General features: G+C 31.4%; 2 protein-coding genes across 3 annotated transcripts in view; one reads left to right on the plus strand and one right to left on the minus strand.

The window, feature by feature from the left end:
* Positions 1 to 11,851: 11,851 nt before the first annotated feature.
* On the minus strand, positions 11,852 to 12,601 carry LOC139426154 (uncharacterized). The gene has a single exon (XM_071183925.1). It carries the CDS (start codon positions 12,599 to 12,601, stop codon positions 11,852 to 11,854), a length of 750 nt encoding a protein of 249 aa, XP_071040026.1.
* A 2,653-nt stretch (positions 12,602 to 15,254) lies between these two features.
* Positions 15,255 to 27,138, plus strand: part of LOC107442922 (cell adhesion molecule Dscam1) — a 171,252-nt gene continuing 159,368 nt past the window's right edge. For both annotated transcript variants that reach the window (XM_043040967.2, XM_043040966.2), the window contains exon 1: positions 15,255 to 16,073. In XM_043040967.2, coding sequence (XP_042896901.1) covers positions 16,028 to 16,073 — 46 coding nt within the window. In that variant the 5' untranslated portion in view covers positions 15,255 to 16,027. The remainder of the gene's footprint in view (positions 16,074 to 27,138) is intronic.

Consider the following 27,138-nt stretch of genomic DNA (forward strand, 5'->3'; position numbering starts at 1 on the left):
AGTTCATGGTTCCCGAATTGCAGATTTGGCACTCACTAGATGGAAGGATACCTATTCTGTTGAGGTGCTCTGCCAAGCAGTCATGCCCTGTTGAGAGTCTGAAGTTTGCCACAGCCTTCTTACGAGGACTGTGACAAAATTTCCTCCAACTGTTTTAGATGTTAGCCCAGGGTTTTCCATAGGATTTTACTGCTTGGTTGAGCTTTAGGTCGGTCATAAGTTTCTCGGAAAATTGTTTTTTAAGGGAGTCTGGTGGGATCGGTTTATTACATTGTGGTTCGAGTGTCCCTTTCTTGGCTAGTTGATCTGCCTTTCCATTGCCATTGATTCCCACATGCGAAGGGATCCACTGGAACATAATAATTTTGCTGGCATTCTCGAGAAAAATCAAATTATCTCTAATTTCTGAAATAGTCTGAGTATCTGAATCATGGTTTATGGCAACTGCCTGGATAGCTGCCTTAGAGTCGACAAGGATTACTGCTTTAGTGAAGTAACTGATCTTATTCTTAAGGTTTTCCAGGGCTATCGAAATAGCAAAGATCTCTGCATCAAAATTTGACATATAGTATCCCACAGGGGCGATGTGAGAAAAGAGCTTACTGTGTACTCCTGCTCCGGTGCTGTCTTGTATTCTTGAGCCGTCAGTGTACACTCTCGTTCATTCTGGTTCAGGGTATTGCTCCTGTAGCATGCATAATGCATTTGTTTTTAGCACTGTGCCAGGTATGTTTTTCTTACCCAAATCATTGATATCTAGTTGGTGCCTGACATCTATACATTTGAGAGGGTTTGTGACGTTCTTGTTACAGATAATTGGCTCATCTTCTTGGAAATCATGCAGTAATTTTTCACATACCTCTAGAGGAGAAATTTGGGTCTTCATGGAACTTGGTTTACATTCATTCATCCATTGCGCTCTATGGGAGGCTTTCATTTTAACATAAGTGCCAACTGCTTGTTTTTTAATTTCAGTGGTAATTGGTGGATTAGAAATATAGTACTGTAGGGCATTAATTGGGGTTGTCTTCACTGCTCCCGTAATGATTCGGAGAGCATTGTTTTGGGCTCTTTCCAAAGAGACGAGCTTTCCTTATGCGCTAAAAATTAACACTTCACTTCCGTATTTGATAATTGGTTTGATATAGGTGTTATAGGTTTTATTTAGAGTGTGTTGTGAGCTTCCCCATTTGCCATCGGCTAGTCTTTTCAGAATTGAGGTTCTCTTTTCTACTTTGTCTATAACAGTATTGATATGATTGGTAAAGCTTAACTTGTTATCCAGTACTACACCTAGATATGTGGTAATGCTGCTTTTTGAAGCTTACTATCATCTATTTTCAAATCAAAGTCTGGATTAACACGCCTTAGAGAGTAGAATTGGTAAACGGTTTTATTTTTGTTGATAATCATGTTATTCTCTTTGGACCAAGACTGAAAGACCTCAAGAGCTTTATTCATAACACCTTCAAGATTATTCCTTTGATCTTCATATGCTTGGGAGTTTTCTGCTTCCGTCCAAATGACAACATCATCTGAGAACATACAAACGTTAATACCTTCTAAGCTTGCTAGCTTGTCTACCAAATCGTTGATGTAGATGTTAAATAGGGTGCAGCTGCTTACTGCTCCTTGTGGTAGACCGACTTTGCTCTGTTTGTAGGTAGATTCCTGTTCGTTCCCTCTTGTTTTTGCCCATCTTTGGGATAAGAACCTTCTGTACCATTTAAACATTTGTTTGCAAATTCCACAAGTTTGAAGTTTCGTTAGAAGTTTGCTTCGCCAAATTGTGTCGTAAGCTCCTTGAAAATCAACAAATACTGCCAAGGAACTTTTCTTTGAACTGAAACCGGATTTAATTTTGTGAATCAACTTCATAATTGAGTTGGCGGTTGACATGTTGTTTCTGAAACCCGACTGTTCTTCTGCTAGGATATCATTTGACTCCAGATAAAACCTTAATCTTGCATTTATCATTCTTTCAAAAGTTTGCACCGTGACGGAAGTCAGAGAGATTGATCGGTATGATTCTATATCTTCGGGTGACTTACCCGGTTTTAAAATTGGAATGATTTTTGCTTTCAACCAGTTTGTTGGGAGGCTTCATTCTTCGTTCGTCAGACATTTAAAGTAAAGAAACTGTATCTAGCAAAATTTTAAGCACTAATTCCATGTGCTTCAAATTACAGTTTTAAAATCAAAATTATATTTGATAAAATACATGTAAAAATGCTTGATTCAGTAATCAAATAAAACAAATACCTCTATCATTCCATGGATTATTTTATGCAAGCTTTTATGTTTAAAGATGAAAACCATTTTTAAGTATCAAAGATATCATAGGACAGTAGAATAAAGAAATTACATTAAGTAAAGTTTTTAGTGCTAATTCCATGCACTCCAAATTACAGAATAAAAGTCGAAATAATATATGATAAACTACATGTTAAAAACATTTGAGTATCAACATAAAAAGTAATCATATAAATGAAATATCCCTTACATTCAGGGGGTTATTTTATGAAAGTTTTTATACTTCATGATGGGGAAAAATCACTCGTTAATTAAATGACATAAAAATCAAAAAATAAATTATTCTTTAATTTCGTGTAAATAATTTAACAGGTGGTTCTGCTCATAAGAAAATTATATTATTACGGTAAGCATTTAAAAAATATCGATAAACATCGATGGATCGGGATTTTTTTTTTATAAAGCTGGGCAAAACCGGGTGGTTGGATAAAACCAAAACTTGGCATTTTTGACTGAACAATTATGGTCAACATCAGAAATTGAATGAAGACTGTTGCAAACAAAAACCGTGCTATTTGGATATGAATTAAAATCTATTTGAATGTCAAAGCCAGCGTTTATTAAAATTCGATTAGGAAAGGTATGACCTATACTTATCCAATTTAGTTACGTAGTTTCTAAATGGTTTTATTTTATATTTTATTTTATAGCCGTCACTGTGTCCGACATAATTTTGGGCTTACGACTACCAATGTTCAACTTTGTAATCTTGTAATTTGAACCCAATCCAGAAGACAAGGGAAGTCCTGGATCAAGTATTGGGAGAAATTGTCTTCATGGAGGACCTTTTGAGGGAACTAACCCGCATTTGCGTTGCATGGATAGAAAAACCACGAAAACCTCACACTGTTAATGACAGCAAGGGACTAATTCATGATCCGTCTACCACTTTTACGTCAGCACTGTGGTTGGTGAGAGCAATGTGCGAAATTTGTATCTACCAGTCATCGCTGGGATACGAACCATCGATCGGTTCGAAGGACATTTAAGGAGAGCAAAATATGTTCAACTGAGTAGAAAAATATGTACAATGAAATATGTTTAATTGTGAGATTCCACTTCTACAGACATGAAAGCTGGTAAATAATTATGAATTATTATTAATATATTAAAAGATGCAATAAACATAAAAATACGAAAGAATTGCAATAGTTACTTTAATTTAACGCCTTTTAATATAATCTTTTTACTTATCTTATTATTGAAATTCAAAGTTTCTTCATAAGTGCTTTTTAATTTTTTTTAATACAGAAAAATTAATATCTAAAGAAATACATAAATAAATAATAAGATATCTAGTAAAATGTTATTTTTACATTATAATTCTTCATGATTTTATTCTATGTCGTGTTGAAGTTTCGAAACTGAATTCATATGAAGTTCTAAAACTCTGCAGCATGTTACGGATGATGGAGACATATCAAGTCATAACAAACATGTTAGCATTTAAGTTGCACGGGTGACGTTTTTGTGCCTAAATAAAATTTATTTTTGTCCGATTGCCGATTACGAGTAACGGCTTAAATTCCAACTTTAATTTTTTACATTTAATTTTTTACTTTATTTTACATTATTACTTTAGAGAGAATCTGTCACATATTGGCAAACTCAACTGAGAAACTAAATCAAATCGTGCATCGTATTGTGTTTTTAATGTTTATGACTTCAATGTTTCTTTAAATTCTTATTCAAAAATGAAGTTTTAAAAAACACATGCACTATTTAAACTTTTATTTGTGAGGACAAGGGAAAAAAATTGTTCATTGCAGATTAATATAATGCTTCATCGCATACAATAACGCAATATTCCTGACAGAAAAGTAAGAATACACATCAAAGGACAGCATGAAAGGGAAAAAAAACTTCGAAATAATGAAAAATAAAGTTTCCTTATATAAAAAATAAAGTTTCCTTTTTGCAACAAAGTACATGAAAGAGCTACAGTCCGTGGAAAAAATAACAAGCTTTCCTGAAATAAAATCTTTTGTTTCAGTTTTTAAAAAAAAACTTTGATCTCATTGTTTGTCCAATATATTCATTTGATTTTTATTTCGATATTTCTTATTTTATTCTACATTCTACTTCAAGACAAAGAAGGTATAGAAGTGTCATCGGCTAACCATGATTTTTATTCTCTTTAGATTGTTTTTCAAAATTTAATTTTGATCTCTTTTACTTTTCTCTAATTTAAACATTACACATTCATACTTGAGTTTTGTGCTATAAAAGTCAATATTCAATAAATAAGCCTTTTTAAAACGGAAATTTCTGACTGTGAATAATTTTTTACACAGTCAGATTAACCAGTCATCGGTCAATAATGAATTTAATACCGTGTCTTTCAAACAAATTAGACGCCTGCATTTCGAGGTGGGAAAAACCATATAGAGATTTTTGTTCCTTGAATATTGAAATGCAATTTATTTTTTTACCGCATTTACACCGGAGCTTTTAGCTGCCATTGATTTTAAATCATGTTTTTCATTACCTTAATTTTTAGCTAATTCACTTTTAGCTGATCACCACCACTGTCGTTTGTCAAAATTTACTGTATTTTTAGTGTTTAGTTTAAATATTTATTGCAATAATTAAACTTTTAATCTCCGCATACCTTCCTGGTGTGGGTCGGAGTTCTATCTATCTTTATAGGTTCGCAAGTTTTAAAAGTTTATACACCACTGCAACGATATCATTAAAAAATACTTTATGTATAGTAAACTTATTTAAATTAATACGTACTGAAAACAATTATGAAGTGATCTTTATTGTAAGTGATGTAAATAAAGGGCTTTCTTTTTAATGCACCCTTCTGCTGAATCCTTCAGCTGAATCCTTAAATGCTACGCACATGATATATCGATAATTCTATATTGATCGTTGACGTCACTAGTTGGCAATGGTCAGGGATTCAATCCTGCTGATAATACACTGGCACTTTAAATGAAATAACAGGTTTAAATGAGATAAAACTCAGTCTCCGCACCACGCTCCTCAACTACCAAACCTTACGTGGACCCTCTGAAACCACCATTATCTCATTACAATAACCCAGATATGATTGTAGAAATTACAGTCCGATGAAACACCCAGCCTCTTGCACGGATAATCAAAAACTGGCCGAATCCGTTGTAAGCGAAGATTTAACCCACACTGCCGACTAGGCAGTAATCCTGGGGAGAAGATAAGTTTAGTCTAAAGTCAGTTATTGTGATCTCGAAATAAATTTCAAGTTAATATTAAATAGCGGCCATGGGTTGGAATCTCTTAGTCATCGGGTTAATTGTGAGAGGTCTCCATTCTTTTCCTCTCTTTGTAACTAGGGGTTAGTTCCATCGAGAATTCGGCCTTGAAAGATAGTTGGTCTCAATGCTTGATCCAGGAATTTCCTTGTCTTCTGGATTCTGCTCAAAAGCTAAAGTGTTTGTGCTGAAATATTAGTATATTTTAACACCGTTAAATTATGTTTTTTCCCGGTATCATTATAAAATAAGAATGCAAGAAAGTATACAAATTGATATTGGTTATTAATATTTGAAGAAAAAAAACGCATCAAAATCTTCCAATTCCATGTTGAGGAAAGTGGGGTATGAAACACTAAAACCTTAATTTTGATTGCGAGATGAAACAGAAGAGTTTTATGAATAATATAAATATCACAAGATTCAACCTCAACCAGATTTAAATATTCTGTATCCCCGCTTTATTTAATTGTGATACTTTAGATTTCGGAATCGTTTTTTTCTTCGCTTTCACCAATGATTTGCTGACCTCAACGAATATACTTTTTTTGTCCCAAGGATTCTTAAAGTAATCATCAAGGGTGATCTTTAAGGAACGCCATCTTTTTCACATGCATATAAAATGACTACACTAAATTAATATTCTGTGTAAATAAAAAGTATAATGCGAACAAAAATTAAGCATTGTATTTATCTGGCATGGTGTTATAATATTTAAAAACAATTACATTCATTATTTTTTCAAAGGGAAAATCCCTTTTTTTCTTTGTATATGAATTAATTTTTAATCATTCATATTCTTAAAATATTTCAAAAAAATAAATTTTTTCTATATTCCTGAAATATTTAAAAATATATATCGTAGATAAACATAGAGACAGTTATCAAAGTTTTTCGTGTCGCTTCATTTTTTATTCGGTATCAACTCTTAACTCTGAAAAAGAGCAAACGGTATGGAATTTTTTCCATTCACTATTTAGAATATTTATTGGACTTTTTGAAACTAAGTATTCTGTATGATTTGTTTCAATATTAAAACTTAATTTTCTTTAACTTAATTACACAATAACGTTTTTTTTAAACTTAATTTCGAACAATAGTTAATTGATACTCATTCTAGTGCCTTATAAAGATCACAACAGTCTTTTTATTTATTTATATATTTTTTTCTTCCTTTCAGTGATAATTGCAGACGTATAGCTCATGGTTGACGATTTTTTTAGAAAAAGCTCATTTACGTGCGATACATGTTTTTCTATACTGATCAAAATTTCTCAGAAAAAAATGGTTAAATAACAATTTATTTCATTGTTATTTTACCATATTTAAACAAAATAGTCAAATAATCATACATAAGATGGTATCCAAGCTGTCAACTTGAGAAAAACAGTTCGTTTACTTCTTTTTTATATTAGGGTTAAAAGAATTTTGTCGCACCCACTGGGCCCACCTAAGGAAGCTCTTTAGATCTTTGCAGATGGGCACATGTAACCGAGAGAGCTAATCTGTCAATCTCATAACCAACAGAACAGAGGTTTGAGTCTCAACGTTGACATCACACTGTTTCTTTCTTTCCCTTCAACACAAGAAGAGTTACCAGTGTCATGTGATTCCCAATTTGTGACCCTGGACTATTAGAATACGATACACATATTCGAGCATAGATGACAGCAATGCAAGGCTGATAAACTATCGCTAAAATTCAGTCAAATTTCTTTTTAATGGTTTTGAAACTATGCTAGTTGTAAATGATTAAAAAATCGTATAGTTTTGTATTCTTGGTTTTTTAATCATATTAATCGTAAACGGTTTCAAAACATTGAAGGTAAGAAAAGTTCTTTACTGTAAACTTTACGGTTAATTGGATATACAAACTGCTTAAGACTAATCGGTCATAACAATTTTATGATCGCAATTTTCCCTTTTGTTTTTAAAAAATATCATTTATTGAATTTTTTTCCTTCTGTAGTTTCCGAAGTTATCAGCAGACAGCCACGTGAATCGAAGGTGGGAAAATAGCTCACAATCGTCGTTTAAAAATAAATGATATTGGATGGAAATTATCCCTTCCAACGTCTTAACACGTTACGGGTTAAAAAAATCTCATGATTTATTTCCAGGTGGAAAGATATAGGCTGTCCATTGTGATGAAGAATATCTAGAAACATGTGGCACCAATAAATGCATCAGTAAAAAAAAAAAAAGAAGAACAAACGTTTAAAAATGTTACGTTTGTTCAAAAAAAAAGTGCGGCTTATTCTATATTGTTTCAAATCTTTCGGTTAACATATAAATGAAAAAAATAATTCTTGTTTGGATCATTTTTTAATGTTCTATACATATATAACAGGAAAATATATCATTTTATAAAAAAAGCTTTAAATCAAACACTAAACATTGGAAGGCAAAACAAGGAACCTACCCCTGTTTACATTTGTACAAATTGCTTTGATTAGTTAAAAAAATTTTTTTTGAAACATACTGAATTTTTAAGATACCGTAGCTTTTTTGTGTAATATTTTATTAGCGTGTACTCACCGAAACTAGCAGTCACTGCCTTAGAATTTTTTTTATTCTTTTCCTTCTCTGAAAACAAATGAAAAAAAAACCAGTTTGAAAAAAATAACAGCAGCAGCAACGGAAAAAATAATAGTTTAACGCCAGCTCGAGTTAGGAAATCCATTCTTTTTTTCCATGAATATGTTGTGATACTTTTTATTTATTTTCTTTACATTCCTTCTTGCTCGGACGCTATTTTCTGTTGCCAAAGATTTCAGTTTTCGCCAAAAGACAAATTATTAGAAACCGGCAGAAACACGATGTTACAAACAACTGGATGCATTATAAAAAATGTTCCTAAACAATCAATTGCAACAAAAAGAACTTGTGGGTGCAGAAAAAAAATCAATATGTGCATTAAGGCTCGACTTAAGTCATTTCCAATTTTGTGTTTCTGAATTTATGAAGTTGTTTGCTTATAACTTTCTTTGGAAAAGTTTTAAAAGCACATCATTAGGCAAGCCCGTTTCTATGTATTACGTTGTGGGAGTAGTTTCATATTCTTTTAAAGTACATGTAACTTACAATTTAGGCTGCTTTTTTTTAATTCAAAAGCGTAAACGAATTTAAAATTCGCATTTTCGTTTTGATAATGTGTTGAAAACGATGTAGTTTTGTTTAGTTTACAATTTGTTTTAAAAACATTTACCTACAAAGATTATTTTTTTGCGTTTCTTTTCCTTTAACTATCTAGCTCTAATCTATATGCAAGGATGAAATAATACAATCGAATCAGCCATTTTTCAACTAACGAGATCATTTGAAGCTTTGTTTCTAATAATTCAAGAATTCTGATAGTAATAGACAGTGTAATAAGTAAAACTAGCTGAAAACGAAACGAAAACAAACGAAATAATGAAAAAGTTAGAAAATAAATGAACTATTCCGACACAATTAATAAAGCCAAAATAATTTTATTTCATTTATTTTTTATTATTTGTTTCCCTTCCCAGTGGCTTTAGGTTATTAGATTATTAAAAACACATTTTCAATTGTTCATCATATTAAAATAAAGATTAACTGCATTCATATATCATGATGTTGTTGCTTGAGGCTAATTCATAATAGTCAAGTACTTTTCTCGCGTACTTATCACATTCTATGGGGGCGTAAGAAGACATCTTTCCTAAATATTAAAATTAACTGTGCATTTTTGATATAGTTCTAAAAAGAACCATACATACCAATATTTTGTAGCTATGTTAATATATTTGGTACCAATTAAAATTGTACACCAGTAATGCGTATTAAATACCAGTAATGCAAAGTATCAAAATTAATTAACGGCAATTAATCCTCATAATCAACCCATTAAATTTGCTTTTTTGTACGCAACTACTTTTTAAAAAAAATGAAATATCTAGTTCTTTTTTTGAAAGCTGCGCATACCCCTTATGGTTCCATTGACTGGTTATTGATTTCATACGTGTCAATAGACTCATAGACAAACTGGAAATAAGTAACAACAACAGTTTTATTAAAGTACATTTCAATAGCATAGCTTATAACAAAATCAATATGCAGTTTCAGTAACGTAAGAACTATTAATTTGACGATGTTTTTCTCATATACTACCATGCGCATTATTATTCCTAATATGCCAGCGAACTCTAATGCGTTGAAAGGAATTCAAAATTAAGCTTACATTTCATTAAGCTTATATTCACAAAGCTTACATTTGCGGATTGAAGAAATTTCATTTTATTTCTTTTATAACCTTCATTGAACAGCCGTCCAAATCTTAAAATTTACGACTATCTATGTTTAATGACGCCGACCAGGTGGTCGAGTGGTTAGCGTGCCTGACTCCGGAGCCGATGGTTGCGGGCTTGAATCCTGCTCAGGGCATCGAGGCCTCTTTCTCTCTGTGTTCTATCTCCTTCTCCTTTGTGTGATTGCGTGAATGTTACCCGCCCTATAAACGGGTTTGTGGTTGTGTGACGTGGGCGACGCTGCTCCAACGCCGTGGCTTCGCCACAGGTGCCCACTGGGTAAGGAGAAGAGAGTAGCAGTTCTGGCATTAAGAGGCCAATAGGACAATACATCCCAAGTGCCCGCCATTTAAAAAAATTAAAAATGTCTAATGACTACCAATGGCTTAATATTTTGGATATTTTGAACCCAATCCAAAAAGCAAGGGAACGCCTATATCAAGTATTGGGAGAAATCAGCCTTCGTGGAGGACTTTTTGATTGAACAAACACGCATTTGCATGGTGAGGAAAAACACGAAAGCATCCCGCTGTTAACCTGAGGCCAAGGGGACTCTAAATTCCTGATCCGTCTACCACTGAGCACTATGGTCATTGCTCTCCTGGAGCGGAATTCGTATCAACCATCCATAGCCGGGATTCGAACTCTATTCCCTGAACCACCACAGCTCGATTGAAGAAATTGTGCTTAAAACAGTTTGCACTCTAAACGGGAAAACGGTGAGAATGGCCTCTACCCGCGCCATCATAGATTTTAGATTAAATTTTTGATTTTTATTTCCTTGATGGTTTTTGAACTTAACGCACTTTTGTTATTATTGTTTAATTAAGCAGAGCAATATCTTTCCGAAAAAGGGGGAAATAGAGGGGTAACAATGTTATATTAAGGGAATTAGAGAATTTTTAGAACTTCTCTAAAATAACCCACAAAAATCTTTGAAGCTATAAAGATTTGCGATTCGAAGTTGTTATTCAGTTGTGTAAAACTACACATTTGTCCATTTTCAGATTTTATAAAATTTTATTATTAAACTATTAAAAAATGATTTGGATGATTCTCATTACGTAAATTGCCCATGATATTCATCAAAATTTAAAAACAGAAAAGTGTGTACCACTTAACTGTCTTTCAAAAACTACAGATCACAAAACTGTATTGGTATAATTTTGTCTAAAAAAAAATTTAAAAGAGAATCTAAATTCTTTGTATTTCAATTCCAAATAGATGACGCCCTTGTATTTTGCATGCATCGTTAGATACTGTTGAATAAAGTAATTATACATCATTAGCTTACTTGAGAAAATAAAATAAGAAGGCTTAAAAGCATATTTAGAATTTTCTCTTTCAGTCTCAACCCTTTCGACAATTCGTCGAGGGGAGAAAGCCTCATAACGGATTTAGGCTGTTTTGATTTCATTGAGAAAGCGTCTCATCATCATCATCATAATTGGAAAGACAGTCCAATGTGAACCAATGCCTTCATCTGAAGATTTCTCCACGACGACTTCTGATTTATCTCTGATCTCCAATTCTTTTCATTGATTGAAAGAAAATCAGACTTCACTGAGTCTGCCCATCTCAACAGCGGCCTTCCCCGTTTTCTTGTTCCAGTGGGTCTAAAAAGCAGTATCTTGTGTATTGTATAGTCATCACTCATTCGAATCACGTTTGCCAATCAATTTGTTCTACTTATTTTTATGTATTTAATAATATCAAGTTGTTTATAAATCTTGCAAAATTTAAAGTTTAATCTCTTCTTTCAGTTATTGTTTTCATTTACACCTCCAAGTATACTCTGCAAAATCTTTCCCTCAAATATTGCGATGCAATTTTCTTCTAGTTTTGCCATTGTTCTAGCTTCAGAAGCGCATGTCAAGACTGGCAGGACAAGAGTTTTGTAGATTAATAACTTTGCTTTGAAGGTATTTTAAAAGTATTAATTGTGTCAAAAAGATAATTTCTATTGTTACCATCAAAAGCATCCTTGAAATCAATAAAAATATGATGTGTTTCAATGTTACATTCCATTCATTTCTCTAAAATATGACGAAGATAAAATATCTGATCTTTAGTTGATTTTCCTGCACGGAATCTACATTGATATTTTCCTATTTGTGAGTCAAGAAATGGTAACAGCCTGAGAAATAAAATTTTAGATAGAATTTTATTAGTTTTACAAAGAAGACAAATGACGCGATAGTTGGCACATGTCATAGGATCTCCTTTCTTATGAATTGAACACAAAATGCTAATATTCCAATCCATTGGCTTAATCTCAGAGTGCCATATGTCAGTAATAAGTTCAAATAAATTCCTCAATAAAGTAGGCTCACAATTCCTTAGTAGTTTCTCTGAAATTAGATCATATTTCGAAGTCTTCTTATTCTTTAAGTTTTTTATTGAAGCCCTGATCTCCTCAATAGTGGTAGACTTAACTTCTGTGTCATTTATGAATTCAGGTGCAGTTATTTTAACATCCTCATAATTTTCATTAAGACGTTCTTTAAAATGTTGATACCATCGTTTTAAAATGTCTTGTTTATCAGTAATAATTTCACCAAATTTGTTTTTGTTTAGACTAGAGGTCTGCTTAAAGTTCAATCGATTGAGGTTAATTTCCCGATAGAATGTTCCGCATTCATTAATGGATTTCAGATGTTCAACATCTTTAAACAATTCTTCATCACAGGCTCTTTTCTTTTGCCTAAAGTTTTTCTTCACTTCTTTTCTGCATCCATGGTACTCCTCTGCACTATTTCTTACGTGTGCTTGTATCATATGTTTATATTCAACATTCTTTTTATCATTATCAATGGCACAATCAAAATCATGCCAATCCTTAACCAGTTTCTTAGTTACTTTACCAATCACAGTATTGGCAGCGTTACAGATACTGTCTATTATGCATTTCCATTGATTTTCCACAGTACCGTCACAATTCTTTAAATTTAACTGTTATTTTACTTTTTCGCAATATTCGTTATATTCGCAATATTCGGTAATTTTTACTGAAGCGTTTAAGTAATGGTTTTGGCAAAACTAACAATAAAATATGGCTTTATATTGCGCGATAAAATTTGATGAAAGCCGCAAAATTTGGTAATTTTTTCATGATCCTTAGAGCATTTTATGAAATCCGTTTTTTCGATTAAATGTACTTTTCAGTTTCGCACTTTTTACTATTTGGTTAAAAGAACATTTATTTAAAAAAAAAATTAGTAAACCGCTACCATATGAACGGAAAAAGTACCTAATGAATGGTTTAAATACCGTATATCTAAATTTTACTAACCAAAGATTTTTCTTTCTTTTTTTTTGGTCAAAAATGTCATTATCTACACAATACAGTAGTTTTGTAAATTTTGTTTTCTTGTTGTATGTACAACTTTTGTTTGGCGTTCTATAACTTTGCTGAAAATGAACTTAGGATTCTGATTATTTTGCAAGAGTTCAATATAAGCACATAATTTTTTTTTTAAATTATCGACTTTTTTTGTAAAATATTTTAAAGAGCATTTACAATTTAATTTTCTTTAGCGCTGCAGCTTGATGAAAAAAAGAAGTACTATAATTACTTGCAAACGCGATGTAAGTCATAAAAATATTTTAATTGCTTGGAATAAATTTTAATTTATAGTTAAGTATGTCCTAATTAAAACCCCTTGTTGTCAAAAAATTGAAACACATAAAATAGTATCAAAATTGAAAAAAATATATTTTTCGAATTTTTATGAAAAAAATATTTTTTTTTGCAAAAAAAAACATCATTACTAATATTTAAGTGCAAGTAAAAATTTAAGCCTCATACGATTCTTTAACCAATTACAAAATGTTTACTTCATAGCCTTAGATATATTAGAATTCAAGCAATCATGCACCTTGTTAAAATAATTTTAATTGTTAAAAACAGATTTTGAGATAAATTGTAGAATAAATAGCCTAAAACAAAATACTTGAGTTTGCAGACGATTCCAATTTCTAAAATGGGTGTACTTTTTCGGTTCGATAGAAAATGTTTCGATAATGTTAGTTCGATAATGTTGACGCCTGGGAGGTAGAGTTTCGCGCTGTCGTGCCACAGGTCCCTGGTTCGATCCTCGGGCAAGGTTGACTCAGCCTTTCATCTCTTCAGTGGGTCGATAAATGAGTACCAAGCATGCTTGTGGATTAAACACTGGGGGTTCCGCGTTAGGCTGACCACCTGTCTGGAATATCTGCTCCTGCACTCCAGAGCTCAAGGTCAAGAAAACTGAGATGGGCACAGTAGGCTTTGGCCCTCTATGGGCTGTCGCGCCGCTGAGTTTAGTTTAATGGATGTTTTATTTTTGATCCAGTGAGTTTCAGTATTTTCACTGTAACTTTAGAAGGTTTTTGAGCATTAACTGATATTTTGTATCCAATTACTCAAAATAAAACAGATTGTAAAATATTTATTTTTTTAATAAAATGTAAAAGTCATATTAGAGGAACAATAACATAAGTTTCGCTTCTAGTGAGATCCCTCACCAATGAAACTTTAGGAACCTTTACCAAATAAAACGCTTGTCTTTTCATTTATTGATTTTTCTCTAGAAAAACAAGTTTTTCCCCTTTGTTAATTTAATTATATAATGAAGTTGTGCAAAAGAATTTTTTATAAAGATCTTGATCAACCTCTGCTAATAAACGGAGCAAAATGCAAAAGTATCATTTAAAAAAAATAATAAAAATTCGTTTTATCATCATAATGTTCCAAACCCTTCACATTTTTCACTGTTTATTTATCATTCACTATTTAAATTAAACATATTAATTAGTTAGTATTTATAAACCATTAAGCAGTTTAGAATATTTAATTCCTAGTTTTGAAACTACATTCTTTTAAAGACAACTTTATTTTTATTGTTACTGAAACTATTTCTTTTTTCACTTATCAGCAGGAACAGGTCCTTGGTCATTACAATCATATTTTAAACAGTTTCTGATTCAGGATATTATGAATTTTTTTCACAAACTCTCCAAACCAAGGTTTTCCACAAAAGTCCAAGAGCGATAATTTTTTATGACTTTTCAGGAAATCTTGAAAACATTGCTCTGTGTTTCCAAATTTACAGAAGAAAAAAAAATGCCTGGAATCCAGGAAATTCTGGAATAATCTTTAATTTCTTTATTAAACCATCTAAAGTTTATTTATTACTCGAAGTCATTATGTATTTACTCTAATGAAGTTTTAAAATATAGTCGAAATATTAGGATACCTTACGGTAACTTTCGCAAAAAATAAATATTTTGCACGAAGATGTTCTTAAGCCAGCAATTGACGCAAATGTTCTCAATCAGTTTGCTTAGAAAAGTTAATTTTCATAGAGGGCGTCTTTTTTCTTGTCCTCCCCCTCTCCCCCTAGCGACGCAGAAATAAGCGGTTAAATCCGATACCAAGCAGCTGTGGTCTTCAACATCACTTGCGTTTGAATGTTCGATGAGAGGAAGTCGATTCTTAGCTTCACTGCGGAGCTTCTTCCGCCGCACGAAACATGTGCTTCACGAACACATCGTATACTTTGCACGAGTGCATTATGGGTACTTGCGATAAATCGTTTCATGAAATAAAACTGATGTCTAAGATTTTAAAACTTGTTGCTTATAAGAAAAATTGAAATTATACATTCCGTTAAAGATCGTTAATAAATTTCGTTTGTTATAAAGATCGAACTCAAAGGAAGAATAAATAAAATTATATGAACTTGTTGCATATATATTCGAAATTTTTAAGGAATGTAATTTATACATATGTTTGTTAACCAACCAATTGTAATCGGACCAGCTCAAAATACATAAGTGTAAATAATTTACGAAATTATACAATCGTATACATTAAATATATTATACGATAACAATATGACTGAAATGAATATTTTACAAATAAGTTGCTTCAAATCTGATGCTGAACATGTGCCAATATATAGTTTAATGAAACATGTTTTAAGTGAAATCATGCTTAAAAATTTTTGAAAAGTATTTCTTGGCAACGTACTTCTTGTTAATAAGTATACTTTACTTCTTGTTATGAGTAGTCTTGTTATTAAGTAAGATAGTACTTTTATTGTGCTAAGAATACGTTATGGTTTGTTTTAAAAGTACGTCAGACTGTATAAGACATATATCACTATAAAAGATCATGCTGAAGTCAGGATAAATAAACTTTGAAGAATAATACGCTCCACAATGTGTCAGAGAGGGATGTTTATCGTCTACCTTTGGTTACAATTTGGTAAGTAGTAAATTACAATATTGAATTTATTTGGAAGTAGCTCAAGCAATAAAATAAAACTTTTTAACCCTTTAACGCATAATTTTTATTAAACTTATTTTTCATACTATTTTCATGATTTTGTATTAATTTAGTAAAAAATAAGTGCAAAATATTATTTTTAGCATTTTAATGAATTATGGTTATGAAATACAGCGAGTAACACTGGTGTCCTTTTCTGTACTAAAGGTAAAACCTTACAAACTCGGCTGGCTCACTTACAAACAATAATTTTATAAATTTGCTCTTGTTTGCAGTTATTTAGATCTAAGAGAAACAGTTATTCATCATTGAAATTTCCTTAATTTATAAAATCAATTATTGATAAATTTTCAAATGTGAATGGAAAAAAATTAAAACACCTTTTTTTTAGCACAAATAAAAATTTCCATAAGCTAACAGATTTTTTAAGAAACTGTTATGCTGTATTTTATAATTAAAAAAATAACAAAATATATTTTTGCCTAAAATAAGACAGGGTTAGAGAAAATATAAATAAAATGAACACCGGTGTCCTATTTGAGCCAAAGGGTTAACGGATATTTTTTAATATGTATAGATTTTTAAGAGAAATTCTATTGAAGTGATTTTTCCTGAAATGAAATTTTTTAGTAGATATCATGCGTCAAATTTCTTATAAATTTGGCGGAAAGTTTGAAAACATTTATGTTTGGATAAATTTATCCGACCTAATATTTACTGTATTCGTACAAAAGTTTTAACACTGGGATGAATGTATACTTATACTCTGTATGACGTATCAGGTAAATTTTGTATCGGGAGTTCGTGTTTTACGGTCGATGTTAATTCTTAACTCATTCTTCTGCAAATAAAAATTTTACTCATTTTGTCTTGGATAAGGTTATTATTTTATTAAATTTTTGGAAAATTTTTTTCCTGTTTTCTTAGAATCTGAAATTCAATAAATTAAAATCAAAAACATTTTGTAAAACAAACATTGGTATTAATATTACAGATCTTTTGAGACCTTTATTGTCTGTTTGTATTATTTTTTCCTTTTTGTGAAATGAAAGTTTTTTTTTGATGAATATAAGCTATTGATAAATATCGCATGATGAACATTTAATGTAAGAAAAACATTTTAAAAAAATAGTAAGCAGCATCAATTTGAAAATTTTTTTTGAAGTTCAATGCGAAAAAATATATAAAATTCAATTTTTAAGAAAAACGTGTAATGTTTCCTTTAAAGTGGTTTTTAACATTCAGAAGAAAAAAAGTTATCTGTTAAACCTGTAAAAGTTATCTGTTAGTTATCTGTAAAAGTTAAAACATTTCAAATATGAAATTGAAAATCTTTAAATGTTTAAACAACTGTGATTTAAAATTTTCACTATTACGATTTAAAACAAAACTTTAAAAGTTTGAAACCTAAATTAAACCTAAGTAAACGTAACTTAAATATATACTAATATTTGAATTTTAGAATTTTTATAATCTTCCATTTGTCAAACCAAAGAGAGCTCCTAAAATATTTTTTTTAACTTCATATTTAATATGTTACTTTAAACAATTTTGCCATTCAAATTATATATTTATTTGAAAAGAATTCTACCGAGCGCATATATATTAAACACTTCTACAAGTACTTTAAATGCACGTATACTTTTTTTGTGCATAAACAAAAATCAAATTCTAATAATGGATTTTAGAATTTTTGTCATAAAAAATATCACTGATTTGTTTTTGCTTTAGATTCGTGATTAAAATTTTTTAACTCTTTAAATAATAGTTTCAATTCCTCATTGGAAATTAAAAATGATTTTTGAAGGTACTCTAGTTTCTCTCTTTATTTATGGACTGTTTGTTGTCAAAAATTAAGTTATTTTTTAACACAGGAAAAATTATTAATTTTACCAGTAAATATATTTTCAAACTTTCAATCCCATTTATATTAATAAAGCGGAATTTTTATACGTATGAATTTTATACGAACTCGCAATTCTCTACCGATCCGAAGCGAATTTAATGTAATTATTAGGGGGACCAGAAAGTAATGTCGTTTCGGCTCATTAAATATTCGTTAAACTTAAAAACCAATTCATTCTTTTTTTTCCATTTCGATTCATTTTCGATCCGTCATTGAAAGGTTGTTGCCAACGAGAGTGAATACATTCTTGATTAAAAATAAAATCTTGATAGCAGATATCAAATGCACCGAAACGACATTACTTTCCTGCCCCCTAATACAAAATACAAAAAACAATCCGTAAAAGAAACTGTCTATGAAAACTCTCTTTGACCACTGAATCTACCGCCCCAAGAATTAGTTTTCCACAAGATATGATAAATATTTTAGGATATGAGTGATTTGCTAAGTTGCAGATCCAATCAATCTAAAACTAGTTTTGTTGAGTTATTTGTCTTCGATTACCGTTGTTAGATATTCATAAGTAAAATCAACATCATATGAATAAAAACAATTTTACGATGTATGGTAATGACGTCACCAAATTCCTATTTAAAATAGTGTAATGAATAATGGAGCCACGAGTTTCATATATTAATACTTACGCTTTTAAATCTCTATGAGTTTAAATAATGGGAACTTAAAAATAACTAATAAAATAAAATTAGAATTGTCAAATAAGCCATGTTAAAGTTGGGGTTAAGTGAATATCATAGATTCAATAATATGCATAATAGGGCGTATCGAAAAAATCGAAATTTCCTAGATCTTTTGGCGGTAGTGCAGAAAAGATGAGAACACCCATCATTAAAAATTGTGCGGAATATCAAAACTCTGGGTCAATATCTTCTGTAGCCTCAGTGGGCCGAAAGTTCCAAAAATTGGACAAAAATCATTAAAATAAAAAAAATAATAAACAAATCCTTATTTCGTTTATCGGTTTGGGGTAGTGTTTAAAAGTTGCTATTCTATAACAAATACAACCACAAAAAATTTTAGAATTATATTTTAATATCTTCTGCCGCCTCATCGCAACAAAATTTTGGAAAATGAAGGCAAAATTTTAAGTAAATAAACTTCACACTTACCTCATTTAAATAGAAAGAGAGACTCTATTTTACGTCTTAAACATACAAATGACAAAAGCATTACTGTTTGTAATAATTTTTTGTCTCAAATTTTGACATATGTTTTCTGGGTTCTAGTGTCGCTCTAATAAATCTATCCCTGTGCAGCGGCCCAACTGTTTTTCCAGAAGCTGCAGTAACTAGCTTCACAATCCGCTCCACTGCTTGTGTGTGTGAAGGAAATTTAATAAATTCCCAGCAGTCCATTGGCATGCCGTCCTTTATCATCTTCAGAAGTTCTTGAGAACTGATCTCTCTGAGAACGGGAGGCGATGTCACATAACAAGCTTGCCAGTCAGTGAGATCTACATAGTCTGCTGCTTCAAAGTCAAGAGCCGGAATAACGAATTTGCGAATACAATTTCCTTCTGGGCTAACTTCCCTTGCTTTAATAATCCGCCGAGCTGCAAGGGTCCTAATATGGCACCTCTCATCCGTTAACATGTCCAAAAGCATGTTTTCTGGAGCTGCAAAGTAAGCGTTGCGAGAAATAATTGGTTCGATTACGTCACGATACTTTTTAGGCAAGTAGCCAGAGGAATTGATGAAATGCCACAGGTGTCTTGTACCGTCTTTTATGGAATGATGAATCTTTATTCGGAACCATGAGGGTGCGTAGACTCTTAGAATGAATACAACTAAAGTTAGCAACTCGTTTAATGGGTCTAATGTAGATATATATAACCTCAGTATTCGATTAGCAGTTGTTAGCCAGCGAGCCAAATTCAATGTTCCTGGTTACCGGTTAGCTAGATTAGAACTACAAACGCCAGAACTAATGGCGGTGCAAATGTTTAATAAGTATTTCTGATCTGAACTGAGAGTGGTGTGATCAACATCTGGCATCTCGCATTCAATGCTATTAAAAGCAACAATTGAAAGCTTTTCGCATCCTTTGAGGTTCCGTCCAATGTCTCCGGTGTAAGATGTGGGGCCAGATGACTTGCCGTCAATCGACTCAAATAGGTGTCGTAATGGCAACTCATTGAAATGAAGTAAGCAGATAATCCATTGTACTGGTCTCTGAAAGTGCCGTCACACCCGAGAACAAAAAGATTACTAAAATCATCCGATAAATCACCTGTTACATATTCGTAAATGCTATTAGATATATGAAGACTAGATCCACTTACAGGCGTAATATGTCTCATGTGCGTAGAATCAGGCTCTGATAGAATACAGTAATGAGCTTCTACAATTGTTCTTTGGAACTGCTTACCCTCGTGTGTTTCTGATGTTAAAGTTTTGTCAGTTTTCCATATATAGTGGAACGATTTTCATTTGATTTTGAGACAATTTCTTTGTAAATTCTCGATTTTTCCCGCCATATTTTATTTTTGTCTGTAACGAGGCTGGTATCTGATTCCGATATTAAACCCAAATCTTTCATAACACTAGATGCTATAGCAGCTGTGGCTCTGTTGGATACACCATATCTTTGACTGACAAGAACTGTGTTTTCCAGTTTTAAACACACTCCTTAAAAATCGCGCATTTACAGGCAGATATGTCAAATAGTTTTTTTATTTCCGTTTTATAGTTCTCAACATTTTTCAGAGCAGTCGCACTTTTTTCCACGCGTTTTATATTTTTCATTATCGATCGACATTTTCCATGCTATACGTGTATCATATCACAAACACGTTTATGTGAAACTGAAGGAATGGATGCTTCGACGTATAAATTTTCAGTCTTCAAAGCCACAGTTTCTGCAATAACTGAAAAGCGTGGTTCTTTATTTCCACCAGTTTCGCAACCAATACGCCATCTCTCGTGAGCGCAACATCGTATCATGTCCTCATGCGTTGGCAGCATTCTTAAAAAATCTTTTGGTGTTCCAAAAATAGGGCATTGCAACGTTTGCCGTTTTGAAAATTTTGATTGTGATGATTTTGGCATTTCTAATATTTACCAATATCTCTTATTAGAAAATTGTGACGAAATACGCAAAACCAGAAGAGAAATTCCTTAAAAAACGACTGCAGTACAAGTGTAAAGACTGTAAACTAATTGAACGGATACTGCTTTAAGCAAGTTAAAACCAGTGGCGACTCGCAGATGCTTGTGGCGCCGGCCTACGGCAATTAGTCAGAAGAAGGAGAGTAGTCACGTGATTTACTGGTCGCTCCGATTTGTTTCTTGGGTTCAAAATAGGGTTGTTCTACTTCTTTGTGCAGTCTTCAGTCTGCCAAATCCAGTCTGTCTCGATTGTGCATTGTACAAGCAGTAAGCAGCTATACAGAAAAGTACCAAAATGGGTCGAAATTTCCTAAATTAAATGCCGATGAGGCGGCAGAAGATATTAATCTGTAATTCTAAAATTTTTTACAGCTGTTGTTTTTAAAATATTGTAACTTTTAGTTGCAACCTCAAACCAGTCAACGAAATCTGTGATTATGTATTAATTTTTGTACTGTAATCATTTTTAGTCCAATTTTTGGAACTTTAGGCCCACTGAGGCAACAGAAGATATCAACTCAGAGTTTCAAGATTCCGCTCATTTTTTAATAATAGGAATTCACATCTTTTCCGCACTACCGCAAAAAGATCTAGGAAATTTCGATTTTTTTCGATACGCCCTAATGCATAATAATTTATGTCGAAATTTTTAACTGATATTTTTATAAATCTAATAGTATGTAGCCACAACGGAATATGCAACAAATACAAAAAATAAGCAAATAAAAATAAATAAATAAAAATATATAAGTAAATATCAATAAGTAAATATATAAATGAAGATTAGGTACATAAAATAAGTTAAGATTTTGAAGTACGGTTATGTTAAGGAATTCAGTCGTTTCGGAGGTCCGAAAAAAAAAACTATTACCATAGTGTCTATACAATGCACCTATATTTTATTTTATTTTATGACCGGTGTTAAGCAACCGACAAAATTATGAGTTTACGACTGCGAATGTTTATTTCCCTAGCCTTGTAATTTCGAAACTACTCCAGAAGACGAGGGAACTCCTGAATCCTGTATTGGAAAAACTTTGCTTGGTGGACGGCTAGGGAATTCTAACCCCAGCTCCGGGTACCACTGTGGCTATTTTATGTCAGCACTGTGCTCGGTACCAGGCAGAAGCAGAATTCGCAGCACCCAGTCTCTTCTGGAAGTCGAACCTGGGTCACCTCTTTGAAAGGTGAATGCTCCATCCTCTGAGCCACTGCGGCTCTAAGCGACCACAGTACTAAAATGTCAATAATGATAGTATTTAATACTATATATAAATAATCACCATTGAGTCCTTTAAAATATATACCAATAACTGTTGGTGCACCAGAAATGACTATAAAAATATTTTTGTCGTTACTAATAATTTCGTGAATTGCAATGAAGTAATTCTGGCAATAAGTATACTTTTTGATGAAAAAAAAGTTTTTATTAAAAAGCTAAATTAATGGAGAAAGGTCACATATTTCTACATGAGAACCATAAGAAATTGTCATATTATTATTGGCGCCAATGATGATTAATTAAGTTTGGCAATTTATACAAATTAAATTAAGAACTAATTTTGTACTAAAAAGCTAAATTAATGGAGGAAAGGTACTTATTTATCTACAAAAATCTTACAGAAATCATATTATTATAACAGACACTGAACATGTTTAATTAATTTTAGTAGAAGGCACTACTGTTATTATGTTAATTGTTACTTTTAACGTGTACTAAATACACCAATTTCGGTACGAAGGTACTGTAGAAATAGGTTTTTGCGGACCACCCAATGGAAAGGTACCAGAGAAAATTATTTATAGTTGTAATTTTTCACCGTTAGGATATGTCGTTAGATATAATAAATTTTTGAACATATGTATATTTAATGAAGGATAAATTTATAAAAACAGGTTTTGCTTAATCTGAGTACGTAAAGCCAACAGAAAGGCCAACAAATAATAAGAAAAAAATTTGGTTCAGTTTAATTAATTGTCTTTCAGTTTTGTTCATAATTAAAATCAATTTAAAGGTTATGAACTTTTTTTCTCCCCTTACAAATAGAGCGTGTGCAGCTACCATTTATATAAAGAACATAGAAATCGTGCATCTCTTACAACTGCAAAACTATAGTAAACTGCAGAATTTATTTTATTTTTTGATTGGGGAAATTCTCTGGAACGATTATGCGAAATTTTCAATTAGTTCGTTCGGAAGAGATGTCTGAAAAATTATTTTTCTCTTAGATTTAGCGTTAGCCATTGTTATAAATTAAACTACTGACAGTTCCGCTTTTTCAAATATTAGAAAAATAATATCAGTGATGTTTGATAGCTTCTAACTCTCCTTACTTAAAAAAGGAATTTATTGTACCTTCTTCCTTATATAATTATTTTTTATTATATTTGCCAGGTAGATCAATGATCAACGTGAACGTGGTAGTATGCGTAGGTTTTTTGCATAAGCCTAATTTGTATTTTTGAAGTTATCCGAAGCGAATTGTTTATTTTATTTATAGTTGCAATTTTGAATAGCGTTTTAGATTAAACTAAGCGATTTAAAATTCTAAATAAATCAAAAATAAAAATTAGTTTAGTACTAAAGGACAAAATTAATGGAAAATGGTTCTTATTCGGGTCCAGGTATTGTACAAATGTCCTTACTGTCATTGACGCTACTCGCGCTTAATTAATTTTGGTAATAGGTATAACTGGAAAAGTGGTAAAGCGTGATGCTTTAATCAATATTAAAGAAGGCATTTCATATTGATTTTTATATTGATTTCCTAATTCTAGTACTGTGGTAATAGGTTTAGCAAAGTTTGATTATCAAGAATTGGCATTGAGGAATATTACTTTGACAAGGAATTCGGAGTAGAGTTAATCTTTATTTTAATGGGATGGACAAGATTAACAATCCAAAAGCATAAATCCACGGAGACAAGAAACAATTAGGTATAGTGCAGCTTTCAGCAGAACTCCTCCAGGCGCACCCGTCTAGCGTCGTGGTGGGTACTATGGTTACGAAGAAAGGTTACTTCGAATAGGGGTGTGGGGCGAATAGTTTTGTCTTAATCTTAGCGTAGGTAGTCTTGAGTAAACCAATCGACTCCTTCTCTCCTCAATTTCACTCCCATTAGAAATGTGCTCTAGTCTGTAACCATAACAGCAGACAGCCATAGACTTTCAGTCTGGAGGAGTTCGCCGCAAAGCCGCAATATAGGTAGGTAAATATTTTATTTACGTCACACTTAATCTGCACAATGGGCTAGTGGCGACTGTCTGGGAAACATCTTTGAGAATGATTCGAAAACATGCCATCACAATTTTGATCCTCTGCTGAAGGCAAGGCTCCTCTGCTTAGGTAGCCCAACAACCAGAGCGCAAAGTTGAGCTTTACAGTAGAACAGTTTTTTGAGGATCGATACCGATCACCCTCGGTCCCTACGTAGGCTGATCAAAGTGATCACCCATCTGCTTACTGACCGCAGCCAGTGATGCTTTACTTCGGTATTCTACTGGGAGAAGGAAAAGCAATTAATAATAAATAAAATAAAATTGGTATTATTTAACCTTATCTATTACGCTAGTAGTTGCTTTCAAGTTGTGTGTATGTTTTGATAGAGGTGATAATTATCAATTTCGTGGTTTTCACTACTTTTTAGCACGTATGAAGAGCGAGTATTTTGCTAGGGATATTCAGAATAATTTAATTTAGACGCCTAATTTTTATGTATATTTTAAAATATGGTGTTTATCGTTATCTTTTTTATAATTTTCCTTATACAGAATTCCGGTAGTTAATAAAGCATAAGATTACTGTTTATTTAGGTGTATATACAACATATATACTAGTTTTAAATATTTGCAATTCAGATAATTAATTATAATTTTATTTTTGGCAAATTTGTGTTAAGAACATAAAATTTTTGCTAAAAATGTTTAGATCTATCCTATTTTTTTTACCTTTATGGTTTCTATTTCTCAAATATCATTGAACAATCTACTTAACTTGACGTAACATTATAGTAGTTTTCTGTAATTTTTTATGTAACTGGCAACTAGTTTCCTGCAATTTCTTTTAAAACTTTTATGACCACGTAGGTTAAATTGACTGGTTTTGCAATTTCTTCTAAATGTATTTTTATGTCTGATGGAATAATTGCTATTATTTTATTGTTTTCTGCTTTTGTACCAATTAATGTGACTTGCATTTAGCTAAGTATAAATGGGCTCTATTTACTGCGCTCACATTCTAAGAATACTTTGTCGAAAATTAGAATTCTTTTATTTAATCATATATATTTGATTTCATTAATATTTTAATTTCATCTATAATAAATAAATTTGCTAGGTTGTTTTAACTGATAATTTAAATAATGCAAACTAATTAGCTGTGCGTTAAACATTTGTTTATATTCAGTTTGCTTGGTTGTGTTAATAATTTAAGTAGAGGTAAATAATTAGTTATTCGTCGAGTATTTAGTTCGATTCATTTTGTAAGGAAGTCTTAAGTGATAGTTTAAGTAGCTAATTATACGTTAGTTAATTGTATAAATGAATAAATGTTAAATAATTAACTGTATGTTATGTATTTATTTTGAATAATTTTGTGTTTTTATCAACAAAAAAAAAAGAATTCTTTGTCGCGAATGTATTTGATCATTCCTAAAGCAACTGGACAGATTTATAAGACTATTACAAAATTTCAATAGATAGAAAACTTTAACAACTTCACGGACATCTCTTGAAAATGGTTAAAATTGAAAACAAAGTACTTCAGCGTAGGCAAAGTCGCTGAGAGCAAGATAAAAGGAAAAAAAAAACAGATCAAATAAATAGTTTAAACGCATTTATCTATCCTAAAAATGGTTTTCAAATATTTTAAGGTATTGTCTTACGTTTTTATGCTATATTTTTGAAACAAAATGCCATTTTCTTACTCTTGAGATAGAAGATAGTTAGAAGATAGAATAGAAGATAGTTGTAACGCCGAGAGCTTTTTTCCATAAGTTAAGATAATCTGATGTCCTTATATTCAATGATAGGAGTTATTCGAGTGCCTTTTTTATTAAAATGCAAAATGCAACTTGTATAAGTTGTAAATATTTAGTGCTCCTAATTTAAGTATGTTTGGAAATGAAAATTAGTTACAGTTAATAATATTACTCGTGTCTTTTAGTTGAAGCACTAAAAATTCTTATTATTAATAGTAATAATGATGCTATAGATTTCTAAATAAAAAAGCGTAAAATTATACACTCTGATATGCTGTTTTTTTTTAAATACAATAAAGTAATAAAATGGCGAAAAATAAATGATTTTACAAATTACTACTTAATTTTTAATGAAAAAAATTATATTCTTATTCGATTGTAAATATTGCTATTATATTCTAAATATGCTTATTATATTCTAAAAAATTATATAACTTATCTATGGGTCTATATGGAAAAGTATTAAGTAAAATATGGGGTTTAACGTACAAAAATCAGGTTTATATGGCTAATTTTCCAAATATTATGTTCATTTTACGCGAATTTTATCTTAAAACGTGTTGAAGAAATTCGTACAAAATTTTTTAAGGTTTCAAATAAAAAGTCGATGCTTTATTTTTTTTCATACGTTTATAATAAATTATAGGAACGCATTATAAAATAATTTTATAAAAAATGTACTTCGTACCTGGAAAATTTAGCCAAACTTATATAAACTCGATATTTATAAGTTACAGGCAGTATTTTATTTACTATTTTTTCCTTCCAAACCCATAAAAAAGTCGTTAATTTTAATATTGTTTTCAAAAATTAGTTTATTTTATACTTTTTTGTCTACACATTCATTAATCTTTTGAAAAAAAATTATAGCTTATTTTTTTTATAGATTTCAAAGGCATAACTAAAAAAAATTAAAAATAGGGTTACAGAGAAGTTTAAAAATACTAATTTGGTGACGTAGCAACGAAGCCATTCACCCCATGCCATTCTCGTTGAAGAAAAAACCTTATCAAAAATAATTAAGAGCTGAAGTA

This window comes from Parasteatoda tepidariorum, chromosome 8 (assembly GCF_043381705.1).
Source record: "Parasteatoda tepidariorum isolate YZ-2023 chromosome 8, CAS_Ptep_4.0, whole genome shotgun sequence".
Taxonomy (NCBI): Eukaryota; Metazoa; Arthropoda; class Arachnida; order Araneae; family Theridiidae; genus Parasteatoda; species Parasteatoda tepidariorum.

Excerpts from the sequence above, each read along its gene's own strand:
- LOC139426154 (XM_071183925.1), bottom strand. The coding sequence starts at position 12,601 with ATGATACAAGCACACGTAAGAAATAGTGCAGAGGAGTACCATGGATGC.